Below are 14028 nucleotides of genomic sequence, written 5' to 3'. Positions count from 1 at the left end.
AGTTATAATCACAGAAAGATCCTACACTTAGCGGCTTCGATATTTTAAATGAGAAAAAAAGATCCATACTGAAGCAGCCACTGAGATCAAACTCACAGGCCTGAGGTGCTCTGTAGTTTGTTATCTGATCGTTTATTGATACCGCTTCCTCCGACTGAGCAGATGAAATCAGATGAGAATTGAAGGCATGTATCTGATCCTTGCCTCATGTGTGAGAATCTTATCTAAAATGCCTGGGGAGACAGCCAATCCAGCTAATCTGTCCTTCGTCTTGGTCTGATCCTTACCGTGTAAGTGATCCGCACCGATCAAGAAGATATGATTCCCAGTCCCATACTTCTTAGTCATTATCTCAGCCTGATGTTTTGGGGGCATGTTGAAGCATTCTCTACCTCGCATCTTTTAAAACAAACAATTTGCAGCGGAATGTGTTTGGAGCAAAGCTATTTTACTGTGGGATATTCATTTCTACTCACTGAAAGGTAAAGAACAAACAAAAAAACATAGGAGATCACAATAAATGATGTAACTTTGACATATGTATGAAGAGTGGCCTTGGGCTGAAAAAAAATGCCAAAGTGCTGTCAAATACAAAAGTTGATTTGAGCGTGAGAAAAGGGAAGAAATCATAGATCAATGGGTATTATGTAAAGGTTCTCATTTACATGAGCTTGTATTTAGTTTTGACCCTAAGCCATGTGGGGGAGTGGTATGGTCATTTAGTCATTTAGACCAAATAAAAATGCAAAAACACAATTGAAGAGCTGTCAGGCGCATGCCAAACCAACAGGCTGGCAAAATACCCCTAACCTTAAAGCCATGTTCGCCAATCATGCAAGGAAAAAGATGTTCGTCAATCAGAAGACGTGTAGACAACGAAATCACTGGAAACCAAGAGTCTGATCATCTTCACCCTGGAATAACTTTTACAAGAGTTACATTTTCAGTAACCTAAAACACAATTGCCGCTTGGACCCTAATGCCAAAGCGCATAGAAAAAGCTACATTTAAATAAATACCCATGAACATGTGGACTAGAACCTAACATCCTTCCCCTTGCCTCATTGGCTCTACAGTCAAATGATACAATCTGATCTCTAATTACAAAGAAAAGCTGGTATTTGATTCCATCTTTCACAAAGGCTTAAACTACTACTTATACTTCATAATAATTCATAGCAGACCATCTATTTTCATCTAAAAGTTAATACAGGAAGATCAGGTTTAGAAATAGACACTTTGTTGAATTATCTGTGTGTGTCTTAGCCGCAACATCACAATACTGCCTGTCAGGCTCTACAGAATATAAATCCTCCTTCACTAGAATTGGATCTCTATATTTAAGTCATGTTGGGGCTGGTACACAGCCTCAGAGGAAGCAATGTTTCAGTGATGACTCTGGAAGCACAAAACAGAAAGGCTGGAAGAGAATATTTTTAATTTAAGACGCAAACCTCCCAGAGTGTCCATCTCTGAGTTGAAAAGAGAAAATTGCTTGCCAAGTTTGGTTTTCATGTTGTTTCTAAAAGCTGTATCACACTCTGCAGACCGGTGCCAGGTTAAGACTGAGCCAGCATCCAAGAACGACTTCCACTATATCCTGTACACGTCCCGTAATCGCTTGATAAATGAGGACCAATGAGCGTAGATGTTCAAGTAAAAGGTTAAAACATAGGATTAAACCCTTTTCCTGCTCTAACTCGTCTCGTCTCTGCTTGTAAGTGGAGAGACTTTTCTTCAATTAAAATTGAATGTGGGAGTTAGAGCGTGAAATGGAACATGGGTCTGAAGTGCCTCAGCAGCTCGGTCAACGCAAAGATAGAGACCATCTTCACCGATGGGTAATGACGCTCAGCAGAACATCTCTTTAAAAATATATTTTTTTCCTACCTCTTTTTTTTCCCTCTCTACTTGATACTTGATGACCACAGAGCTTTTAAGAAGTTGCCCTGTGTGGGTTTGTTGCGGGCATTCACTCAAAACCTTTAGAAAACCAATGGCCCACACAGCGAAGTTTGTTAACCAAAGGAAGCAAGTGGGATCATCACTCTAAAAATGGTTTGCAGCGAGTACTCTGATACAGATGAGAGCGGTTCCAACAACTCAATGAATGTCTTGAGCTTAGTTCTTAAGAGAGCGAGAGTTCACACAGAGGTAAAAGTCGTTTGGCTACAAGGATGACCTCTGGCCCAGCGTCAGTACTTTTCTTTCAGCTTTCCGTGAGAGTGAGGAGGTCAGCAAAAGTGTATCATCAGTCATATCTCAACTGGATCACACCCACCAGCACACATATTAAAACACACATCCAGATGTCAAAGAGGTCTTTACATTTGCACATTTGGAGATGGCAGCTGTTTAATTAGTACTTTCTATTTTATAAAGAACTGAAGAAAAGATTGTGTCTCTTCTTCTGGAATACAACACATTGTTTTCTTTTCACCTCAGCCATTATGAATAATACACCAAGACCTTAAGGTACTTGAACACCTTTAAGGAGTGCCATTTCTCAGAAATCCCAGGTTCAGACTGGGACCATGCATGTACACAGACATGCATGGTCTTTCTTGTTTTTTTTGCAGGTTTCCTCCCACACGAAAGAGAAGCAGGTTATCAGGAGTACTAGGAACGTTTGTCACAACATTCATTGTCTTGAAACCTCTTCCCCAAAAGACAAAAATCATTCAGTTCAGTTTTTCAATTCATAATCGTTCCTTCACCTTATGAATAACTTATTATTTTGTGTTATTACAAAAAATCTTATTAGAGAATGCTGTCTAAATGTGCATGTTTGCAATCATGTAGTCGGCCAACTTCCAAACCGTGTTTGAGCTCTGGCCAAATGCTAAGTGACTAACCCAGACGTCGACCCTGTCCATTGGGTGACTGTTGGCTGCCAAACCCTCTCACAACACCCATCTCCAAACAATAGAGTTATTATTAGTGTGGCTGGTAAACCCTTCAAATGTCACATCAGTCCCATTACAGCATCGATAAAGCATCCCTGATTGGTCATCTTCCAGATTTAACAGCCCTGATGATGTTTTTTTGCATCTCTGTTCAAATGTAATGTCTCCAAATTGCACCTCTCTTAGCATGCAAATGTTTTGGTTAATTGATATTCTCAGTAAGATCAACGGTGTGCGTTCCTGTGTGAGTATGCATGTGTTCATAAACACATCATATGCATATATTCCAGACTGTAACTAATCAAGGTCTCAACAGTAGCTGGGAAAAAAGCATCTAGTGATAATGAGTCTAACGTCCTTCCTTTCCTCTCTTATATACTGAGTCTTTAGCAAAATCACTTCTTAACTCCCTTGAAGCCGGTGCTAAAAGGCATTTGTGTGGGCCGAAGGGCAGTGAGGCCTTCATTGTCAATGATTTCAATACAGATTTCAATCCAGACTCTGCCAATCAGACAGGCTAGCATTGGTCCTTGTTCTTCCCCATCAAACACTTTTGTCTCCTGGGCTCATGGTTGATTAGGTGGGGGGAGACTGGGAACTGTGTGCGGCACACTGGGCTCTTTGTCCTACTCAAGAACTAGACTTCTTAACAGTCTATAGCTGCTTGCAATGAACTCCCTCATCCACACACAAACAGGCGAGCACACTCACGCGCACAAGCTTCTAAAATAAAGGCCACCATGTCCAATTATGGGTTTGCACAAGTTCACACATCCCAGGGGGATACACTGACAAGCTTTCAGATGAGCTATATGTTAATGATTTCTCTCCTCTTGCTAATATGACTTTGAGAAATGAACATAGCTAATTGTTTTACAAGACTAACAGGAGCAATTCATAGAATTCAGTCTGTATTAAGGTAATACAAGCTTAACATGTGGTTATATCGATTAAATGGAATCAATCTATAAATCAAACATGTTTACGGGTTATGTTAGCCGGTTAATGCACGTCACATGAGAACTAATCCCAACTGACAATCTAAAGCAGCTCTACTGATCTTCCAACATCACTAATCACAGAGTTCTTACATGTTTCCAGTTTCAATTATTGATGAAGTGCATCAATCAGAGCGAGCTAAGAACTACTCTCCATTAAAATCTGAGAATGTGTTCCCTCATCATCAGCGTAAGGAGTCCTAACATAGTGCTGTGGGCTCTATACCCTCTCAGCAAAGTGTTTATTACTGAGACCATGTTGAGTCACCGCACTAAGTGGTTCACATACCACCACACTAATCTCCATTAACGCAGATGGAGACTTAATCCCTACTCTTCGACAGCAAGTCACCCAGGGTGTCTGCCCGCGCTTACACACTGGTCGCACACAGCTGATGTGTACCAACACTACATCGGAAAAGGCAGTTATAGGGTTTGTCACAGTTTCAACTCTCAAGTTAATCTTTAGTTAAGTGTTAAAGGAGAATTCCGGCCAATTTTTACGTTAATCTTGATCGCTATAGCTACGCGAGTACTTTTGATAGAAAAAACCCCGACCCGAATCAGTGCAGGTAACACGGAGAAGCTGCAGCTACGTACTACAAGCGTCCCATGAGCTAAAACGGAAGTGGTCGGGGCAAGTTTTAGAGTGCCTTTGTGCCTCTTAACAGACAAAAAATGCAATTAATATGTCTGTGCCACATGAACAGGGCCCTTACGTGTCAACAAGATGCGTTTTCAACTCAGACATTGTTTAAATTCACCTACCCTAGTCCCTGTCTTGATCCTGCCGGTAGCTAGCTTGCCCTGCTAGCTGATAGCCATTAGCCGTTAGCTGCTAGCTGCCATCCGTTGAGTGTATTCAGACAGGCTTCTGTGAAAATCATCCCAATAAAAATCCATGGAGCGGCGGTGGTGTGGCTATGTCCTCCAGAGGACAGTTTATGTCACGTCTTGAAGTGTATTCCCCCCCTAAAATAAACAGTAGTGCAGTAGCAGTAGCAGTGGCGGTGTGGCTATGTCCTCCAGTTACTGAAGGCTAGCTTTAGCTTGCGCTTGGAGCAGCAAGTTCATCTGCCTGTTTCCCCTCTGTCTGTCTCGTTCTTTCCAACTCTTGTGAGGCTAGTTCTTCGTCTGTATACTCAGGTTCGAATAAATAAGGACGACTATCAAACTCAAAAGGCTCTTCCGTGTGTTGTATATCTGCTATATTCTCCATAGTTACGTTACTCCAAGCTTCTTCCCTTATAAACAACTCCGCTCTTCACACACTACGCTCCAATCTGCACACTACTGTTTACCTTTTCCTGCTACAACTGAATTCCAGGAGACAGCGCGATGCTATAGCTAAGCTTCAGTAACGCTATTACTGTGCAACAGTGTTGCCAACTCTTTTCCAATCCAATTCCAAAAAAAGATCGATAAAGAATTATCAAAGAAGGCTGGCTTGCCCAGGTCCAGGCCAGCTCAGCGGCGTCTTTCTCCCGTCGCGTCCTGCTGTCTCTCCTACCTACACCGGCCCCCGCACACCCTGTCCCCCTCCCATTCTAACTACCTGCACACTGTGAACAGTGCTGCTGCACATGATGAGAGAGGGGAGAGGCTGCTCCTCTGCTCCTCAGTCACAGAACAGAAGACTGTTTTGGCAGCTAGAGGAGAGAAATACCTTGCGTGCTTGCTGGACAATACTCATAACTTTTCTACAGAAAGTCGCCAGATTTGTCGCTAGTCGCTTTTTTGAAAAAAAAGTCGCTAAGGGGGTCTGAAAAGTCGCTAAATCTAGCGACAAAGTCGCTAAGTTGGTAACATTGCTGTGCAAGCCACAGACATTGTTTATCCTGTTTCCATGTAGTTACATAGTCACTGATATGGTCATAACACCTACAGTGCTCAATTACCTATTTTGAGGGGGAAATAATCTAAACCTTTCGCTGCGAAGGCATGATCTGTCCTATGCAGGACATCCACCAGACCACCGGGCGCTCCGTGGATTGTTATTGGGATGATTATCACAGAATACTGGCTGAATACACTCACCGGACGGCAGCTAGCAGCTAACGGCTAACAGCTAACGGCTATCTGGCTGTACACACTCACCGGAGGGCAGCTAGCAGCTAACATCTACTACTGCAGTACTGTTTATTTTAAGGGGGAATACACTTCAAGACGTGAAATGAACTGTCCTCTGGAGGACATAGCCACACCACCGCCGCTCTGTGGATTTTTATTGGGATGATTATCACAGAAACCTGTCTGAATACCCTCACTGGACGGCAGCTATCAGCTAACGGCTAACGGCTATCAGCTAGCAGGGCAAGCTAGCTACCGGCAGGATCGAGACAGGGACCAGGGTAGGTGAATTTAAACAATGTCTGAGTTGAAAACGCATCTTGTTGACATGTAAGGGCCCAGTTCATGTGGCACAGACATATTAATTGCATTTTTTGTCTGTTAAGAGGCACAAAGGCACTCTAAAACTTGCCCCGACCACTGCCGTTTTAGCTCAGGGGACGCTTGTAGTACGTAGATTCGGGTCGGGGTTTTTTCTATCGAAAGTACTCGCGTAGCTATAGTGATCAAGATTAACGTAAAAATTGGCCGGAATTCTCCTTTTAAGTAAAGTCTCAAGTCAGTATGTACAAATCTAAAGTCAATCCGTACAAGTCTTAAATTAATCTCTACCAGTATCAAGTTAATCTTTACAAGTCTCAAGTCAATTTGTACAAGTCTTAAGTCGAGTATGTAGGGCAAACTGTACAAGTCCCAAGACATGACTTGAGACAAACTGCACAGGTCTCGTTCAGTCAAGCCAAAAAGTACTTATGCTAATAGTGTTGACAGGTAATTAACTTTATTAATACTTCAAAACATTTTTTTAAACATTGGGGAGAACATATCCAACTGTTTTGACTTCTCTGAGTGTGACTCTTGACTGAAAGGAGAAAAATGCCTTGTCATTACTGTGAAATTTGTGGGACAGTGAGCTACATTTGGGTGTTTGATGGGAAGTGAGGCAGATAAAAATAGAAAAGGATCATGCAAACATACTGAGCTAAAGTGAGCACAAGAAAGACACAGGGTGATGCTTTGTTCCTGCTGAGGCCACAACGGCTGGGGGAAGGCGGAGCAGGGAGGGTGAGAGTGTGTGAGTTGTCTGTCTGGGAGCAAAGAGTTTTTGTGCAGAGAGGCTGTCAATTTGTGTGTGGTAAAGCGGTAAAGAGCCATAAAAAGACAATAAAAACATTTAAAGGCATACTAAATTGAGTCCTCTGGGCTTTCCTCCTATGTGTGTTTGTGTGTCTGAGTACATCGCAAAGCATTGCTGAAGTGTTCACTCAGAGCTATTTGTTTCTAACTAGATGGGTCTGTCATCTATAAACTGGACGTCTTACGAAATAGTTCGTTTTTTACGTCATGATGCCACTCAGTTCACCAGGGGACATTATGTGTTTATGTGCAGGAGACATTCTAACCTGGCTCCACCCACGTACTTCCGCTCAATTTTCACTTCCCTTTCATCCCCCGTCTGGATTCGTGGTATATTCTTGGGTTTTCTACGGCCAAATATTTGGCGGTCCAATCAGCGAACAGAGGGAGTGGCTGAGAATGATGACGTTAGGATGTGCGTGAGAAAGATGCGAGCGAAGCCATTTGGTCCGTTGTGGCAGCAACTCTTCTGAATATCCAGAAGTTAAAGCCCGAGCAAGAACAATATTTACTGAGTTGCGTTGGTGGCCATGATGTTGTGGCCCTCCTCCCCATGGGGTTCGGGAAAAGTTAGATTTTCCAGTTCGCTCCGTTAGTGGTGAAGGAGTTGGCTAAGGCTAACGCTAGCGATGCTAATGCTAAATATAAGCCGATAGTTGTCGGTCTCCCCTCCGCACATGCGCATGACATACGTCATGACCAAACGTTACCGATTGGTTATGGCAGATCCAGAGTGGCTCTGGGCAAATCCAATAGTTTTAAACTTGAACAGAGTACCCACCTTCAAGGAAGTTAGCACTTGTCAAAGGAGAGTGGCCAGACTCTCTGTACAAATGAAATGTACGAGAGTTTGGTAGGACCAGACTAGAGACATTCATCATATGACACTAAATGTTTTACCTACCAGACTGTCCACGCCACCCAGCGTGTGATTGATGTTGTACAGGGAGTAGGTCAACTGGTACACGCCGTCATTGGTCTCACTGTTGCCATAGAAACCCACACCCACTGCAATGCTGTAGAGAGAGGAGGCATAGAGGGACAGGTAAGCCTTTGATGAACTGAATGAAAGGAGCAGGGAACAACATCAGCGCTGCATGGCTTGTAAGTCCTGTATGTCAGAGGTGATGTCTTTTTCAGTCACTGAGGTTTGTCAGTTATTAGAACCTTTGTGTAATTACGAAATTAATGCAACCTAAAAAATAAGGATTTTCTGTCTGTTATAAAACACTGTGCCATCCTGCGATAGAGTTCTACTTCCTACAGGGAGTGTGGCACAACAGAAAACAGCACCTACACAACATGTTGTGAATAATTCATGAAATCTTTTTCGCCCTGGCATTTGGGTATTATCATAAAGCAGTATCATCAATTTCTCCATCAACCCTGGCTTTTGGATAAAAAAAAAAATGCTAAATGTAATGAGGCACAGTCTCTGAATGGAGAAGGAAATGTTATTTTGTCTATTCAACAGTTAATTGTCAAGGTGAACGCAGTCATCCAAACAGAATGAATGACAGTGGATTGAAACGTTGCCATGTGTGTGTCTTAGGGAAGCATCCTGGAGGCCTCACACACAATTATTATTATGAGAGGTTATGAGAAGGATAACATTAGATTCATTCGGAGTTTGTGCTTCTTCCATAAAACGTTTCTGTGCTGCACCACTATGTCCTTTCCCTCTTTTACTTTTTGTACATTGTTTTAAGAAATACACAAAGATAAGTGACTGAAATCTGAATGCAGAAAACCTATTTTTATGGACATATTTATGCAAACCTCAGAACTGAGTGGTTCAATACTGAAGCAAAAAATAAATATACTGTATCTATAAAGCACTGGCGTTGCGAGAAACTGTTCAGATTTCTGTGTTCATTTATGTAAATAACACCTCTTTGAACCAGAAATGATACAATACAGGGTTTTGGAATGTGTGTGCATAATTTGAAACTGCTTTTGCATATTCAGTCATCCAAGGATTTTAATTTGTTCAGCTGGAGCATCAGCACAAAATAACCATGAACATAAACGCACACTCCTAAGCAGTCTCTCTAAGCATCTTTTGTCCCCAAAGTGCTGTAGCATTGTTGTTATATGATGGGATTTGAAAGCAGCTACAAGAATCTCTTGCGTAGACAATGACATCCATGTTATGTCAGGGACAAATTAGTCTCGCTTTGCCAGACCATCCACACGCTGTGGAGTGGAGGAGGGTCTGGCTAGTCTACACAGCATTCCGGGATGGGAGTAAAACATGGTCTGGTTTATTTCTTTAAACCAATCACAATCGTCATGGGCGGCGCTAAGCTCCGCACGGAGCCGCTGTAAAATAGTCATGCGAGAGAAAACTCAGATTGCACTGGATTTACCCTGCAGAGATCTGAGGAGCAGTTAACCATAGTCCTCATAAATCCACCGGAGTTTAAAATTCCAACACAAAGAAAGCGGAAGGAAATGGTCATCGGCGAAAATACATGCATCCGGCGGAATTTCCTGCGGCACCAGAGCAATCCCGGAAGTGAAACGTCAAGGATATAGACTAGGGACAAATTAACAAACAACAATCCCAGTGCAGTAAAATGCCAAGGTTTTCCCGCTGTGCTTTTAAGCTGAGGCGAGCCGCCTCACCTGAAATAATGACCATCTGTGCTAACTTCAGGGGAAAGTATTACCCATTAATGGAACTAAACATTAAGCTTTAGGGAAAACGAGGCACTAAATGACACAGCAAAGGCCGTAAAGTGACTGGAATGTGTAAGGTGTTTGGTTCGAGAGTTCACATTCACACAGCACACTAAATTGATCATAAGATGAGAGGCAGTCTGGAGCTGTAATACTCAAGGGATGAAAGCTTAGCACCTTGACGATCTGAAGAGCTTGTTGAATCCCATGTTTCTTGTCTAGGCAGCCCAGAATAAACTGTCTGTCTTATTTCACAGTTTGTGCATCAGTAGGCACTCCAGACACCCAAATGTATGTGCACAAGCACTGAAAAAGTGAGTTTTTTATTATATTAAATGTTTACTTTAAAGCTGACTCCACATCAGTTTATGTTTTTTTTGTTTTTTTTAATTCAATTTGTGATTTCTCCTCAACAATCTTTCCACGTATCCCAAAGCAACTGCAGCAGTACCCTCTGGTTGCTTTTAACCACCACTGTTCCATTAAACAATGTGCTCCAGATGAAGGCCAGAGGCAGGTCAGGTCAGTACCAAATGGATAATGAGCAGGAGTCAGCCTAATTGAGACTTGAGAGCAGTCTCCTTAACCTCGTTGCTTCCCCCGACTCCTCCTCGATGCTCCAGATAAGTGTTAAGCAGAACAGAGAGACTGTAAATCCACGGTTAACAATGCTTCCTGCGATGTTCGTCTGGAATCACTGAAGTCTGGCAGAGCTGTTGTAGCTGTGCAGCAGTGTGGCGGTAGATGCTGAGCGCAGGTGGAGCAGAACAACAGGGCTCTTTTACTAATCAGTACAACAAGGACTCAGCCTCATTAACTGACCCCCTGCAGGTAAAACCACCCCCTCTGCAGATTTTAATAGAACCCTCAGGGAGGAGATTGGAGAAAGGGAGGAGGGCATACATTTAAGATAGAATAGACATGAAAAAAAGCATCAGTTTGGAGAGAGACAGCAAGAGACAGATGCAGACAGACCAGACTGGAGGCAGGGAGACAGACAGTTCACAACAAATAATATGACACAGAAGTAGAGAGAGAGAGACCATAGGACAAAGAGCAAAACAGAACAAAACAGAAAACATATAGGAGAAGATTTGCCTTGCTTCATGCCCCCACATTAAATACTAATCTACTGATAATGACACATACGTTAGTACACTTTATTTGTAGTAAATGTATTGGGTAAAAGTAGCAGGGAGAAACATGGACTTCTTTGAACCGTGCAAGTGTTTAAATGGTAGAATCTAATTTATATAAGAAAACTGGGGACAGAAAGGCATGTGCAATGAGAGAGAATATCTCTTGTTTTCTACCCTTTCCAGTTCCATTAGTGCTGCTCCTTTAAATATCTACAGTCGAATTCAAAGAGAAAGAATAACATAGATCAGAGTGAGCATGTACTGAGCAAAGGTCCAAACTGTCATGTTGATAAATGACAAAGTGGATAAAAGACATTGAGGGGAATTCAGAAAAGGAACCAAAAGCTTGAGCCTGCAGCAAAAAAATGCCCCCGGCCACTATTAATAGACTCAGACATGTTTGAATATTTGAGATTTTGCCCCAAAATGGCAGGAATGACTGTCCTGAGATGACAAATATAGACATTTAATATGTTACTTCCCAAAGTCTCAGCAAGGGCCACCCAAAAAAAACCTAACATGCAGTAGGCCTAGAAAATAACACAAATAGCTCCTTCCTAAATTTTTCATGCACACATGAACTAGAAAACTTCCAAAATAGTAAATTTAAGGGCTGAGATGTAGAGTTATAAATTGTGAGTTACTAAAAATACATGACCCCAAAAAAAGTGAATGAGGGCTTTAGAACAGGACTGCTGCAATGCTTTAATTGCTGATATTGCAAGCATGCTATACGAAGGCTTCTTGTGTGCCAAAGCATTTCTGTATGAGATCCAATGGAGGACACCGATATCATGTAAACAGACAGCTCTCTTCCTTTCTTTCTCTCTCCTTTTCTTTGTGTGTCCTCCATTCTCATTTCCGCTTGGCAACCAATTCCTACCACAATAAACAAATACAAATAAATAGTGTCCTGGAAAGGAGAATAACTTGTGATGAGCCATTTGCATAAGCAGTGAAGATACTGCTGCCTATGTAAATTAAACTCCTAAACTCCTCCATTTCATACCTCTTTCATTAAACCTTTTCAACATTTTAATATATATGCTGATTTGCATCAGACTGTCAAAAAGACAAGAACTGATAGTTATTGGTAAAACATCACTTGCACAGCTTACAGTAATAAGAACAAGCCTTGTTTTGGAAATACTTAATTATGGTCATGCCAATATAGCAAAATTGGATTTCAATGTGAAGCCTGTAAACAATCTAAAATGGTACTCCTGTGCATTCCATTTAACTCAGAACTCGGAAGCCGAAGCTGGGAATGACATCACACCCAAGTCTTCAAGTTTTCATTAGCTCTAGCCAGGTTAGCCATTGTTAGCAAGGCCAGTTTATAACCTACGCATTACACTGTTTTTTGTGCATACAAACAGCGTAACAATACGTCCACAGATATGTTAGCACTGCGTGTATGACTGATTTAGTGAGACACAAATAACACGTGCTTACATAAGTTCTTATAACTGTATGTTACTACAGCTTTCACAATTGTTAATACACAGAGCAACCATGTTGGATTTTTAGCTCTTGGCACTCGGTGGTTGCCCGAAAATCCGACTTCTGAGTACAAATGGAACTAGGGTGACCAGATGAGAATGGGTAAAATTCGGGACGAGATTATTTATTATTTTTATTCAGGAATTCAACTGTCTGTCATGTAAACCAGAAAATACTAATAAAAAATCATTAAAATCATGAACCTAAGGGTCATTATGAAACAAATAAAACAAACACAATGACTGCGCTTTAACATCAGCAACATCCAATCCAATCACTCCTTCTCATGGCTGCCTGCACGTGCACTTTCCCTGGCCTCATGGCTGCAACTTGTGCTCTACTCTATAACATAAAAAGGGGACAAAAAGGTTGCATTTTTGTAATTAACCTTTGGTTAAGTATTTCAACCCCAGACTGTGGTGTCCCTCAGCTTTGATGCCACCCCGTTGTCTCCCAACGGGGATGGGGGCTTTTATTTTGGAGACGAGGAGGACTTTCGGAACTATTTGGAAGTGGGTCGCAGGCATAGCGCCCCGGACCATCTGCCGGACCGGGAGCTGGCTGCAGGACGACTCAATCACCATGAACAGTTTTTTAATGTTCACAAAAGTGCAAAGTGTATCCGCCCTGTAATTCGGATCCGCTCCAAAATGTAATAGGTTCTACCTGGGCTCATGCTACACCTTTTAATGAAGTTTCATGAAAATCGGGCCAAAGGTTTTTCTGTAATCCTGCTGACAGACAAACGGAGCCGAAAACATAACCTCCTCGGCGGAAGTAACTATTACAGTAATATACAAACTATAAACTATCATGGTTACTATATTCTATTTTACCGGTGTGTTGGTTACAGTCCACATGTCCTCAGCATGAGCGGCGTGTTCAGTTACAGTACAGTATAATTACACTGTTGGGCACCATGGGCAGGGCTGAACCACAGCTGAGTGACATCTGCTCTAGTTTTACCAGTGTTAATTAGGATGGACATCACAGCATATCAGCTCCAGCCACTGTCAAACATGATTAAAGTGGAGGGCGGAAAGACTTTAAGCAGAGACAAAAGGAAGAGGGGAGGGCGAACAGGGAAAGGAAGTAAAAGGAAAGAGGACATATGCTAAAGAAGTGAGGAGTAAAATAAAGGTGAAAAGAGCAGCTGGACTGCATGAGATTAAAATGAAGTATTCTTGTTCCCAAGGCAAATTCAAAACCCACTGGACAATCACTCCATATTTCCCGTAGATTGACATAATCAAAGTTGGGAATCACATAAAGGAGAGTTGATTTCCCACCGGATGTTTCCTCTTACTTAATCTCACAAACTCTTACAGCTTATCAAGTCGGGCCATGCAAGCTCTTCAAATCTACTCCAGACCAAAGCGTGGCACTCTAATGGGATTACTATTGAGCAAAGATATATGAAACTCTTAATTTTGAGATAGGGGCACATGACATATTTTATAATACTCAAGGTATTTTTTACAGTATCTAACATGACAGAGGTTCCAACTTGAAGCTTGAGCTGCTCCATAGAAGTGAAGACCAGACAGATAGATATGATTTTCTTTTGACGTTAGATCTGATCCACCACCCAGG

At 42.0% G+C, this 14028-nt stretch overlaps 1 protein-coding gene across 2 annotated transcripts in view; it reads right to left on the bottom strand.

The window, feature by feature from the left end:
* Positions 1–14028, bottom strand: part of ttyh2 (tweety family member 2) — a 61725-nt gene that overhangs the window by 29422 nt on the left and 18275 nt on the right. For both annotated transcript variants that reach the window (XM_078279432.1, XM_078279433.1), the window contains exon 3: positions 8016–8127. In XM_078279432.1, coding sequence (XP_078135558.1) covers positions 8016–8127 — 112 coding nt within the window. The remainder of the gene's footprint in view (positions 1–8015; positions 8128–14028) is intronic.

Source organism: Sander vitreus, chromosome 21 (genome assembly GCF_031162955.1).
Source record: "Sander vitreus isolate 19-12246 chromosome 21, sanVit1, whole genome shotgun sequence".
In the NCBI taxonomy this organism is placed as follows: Eukaryota; Metazoa; Chordata; class Actinopteri; order Perciformes; family Percidae; genus Sander; species Sander vitreus.
Note: the sequence above shows the minus strand (reverse complement) of the source record. Positions and strands in the feature narration are given on the sequence as shown.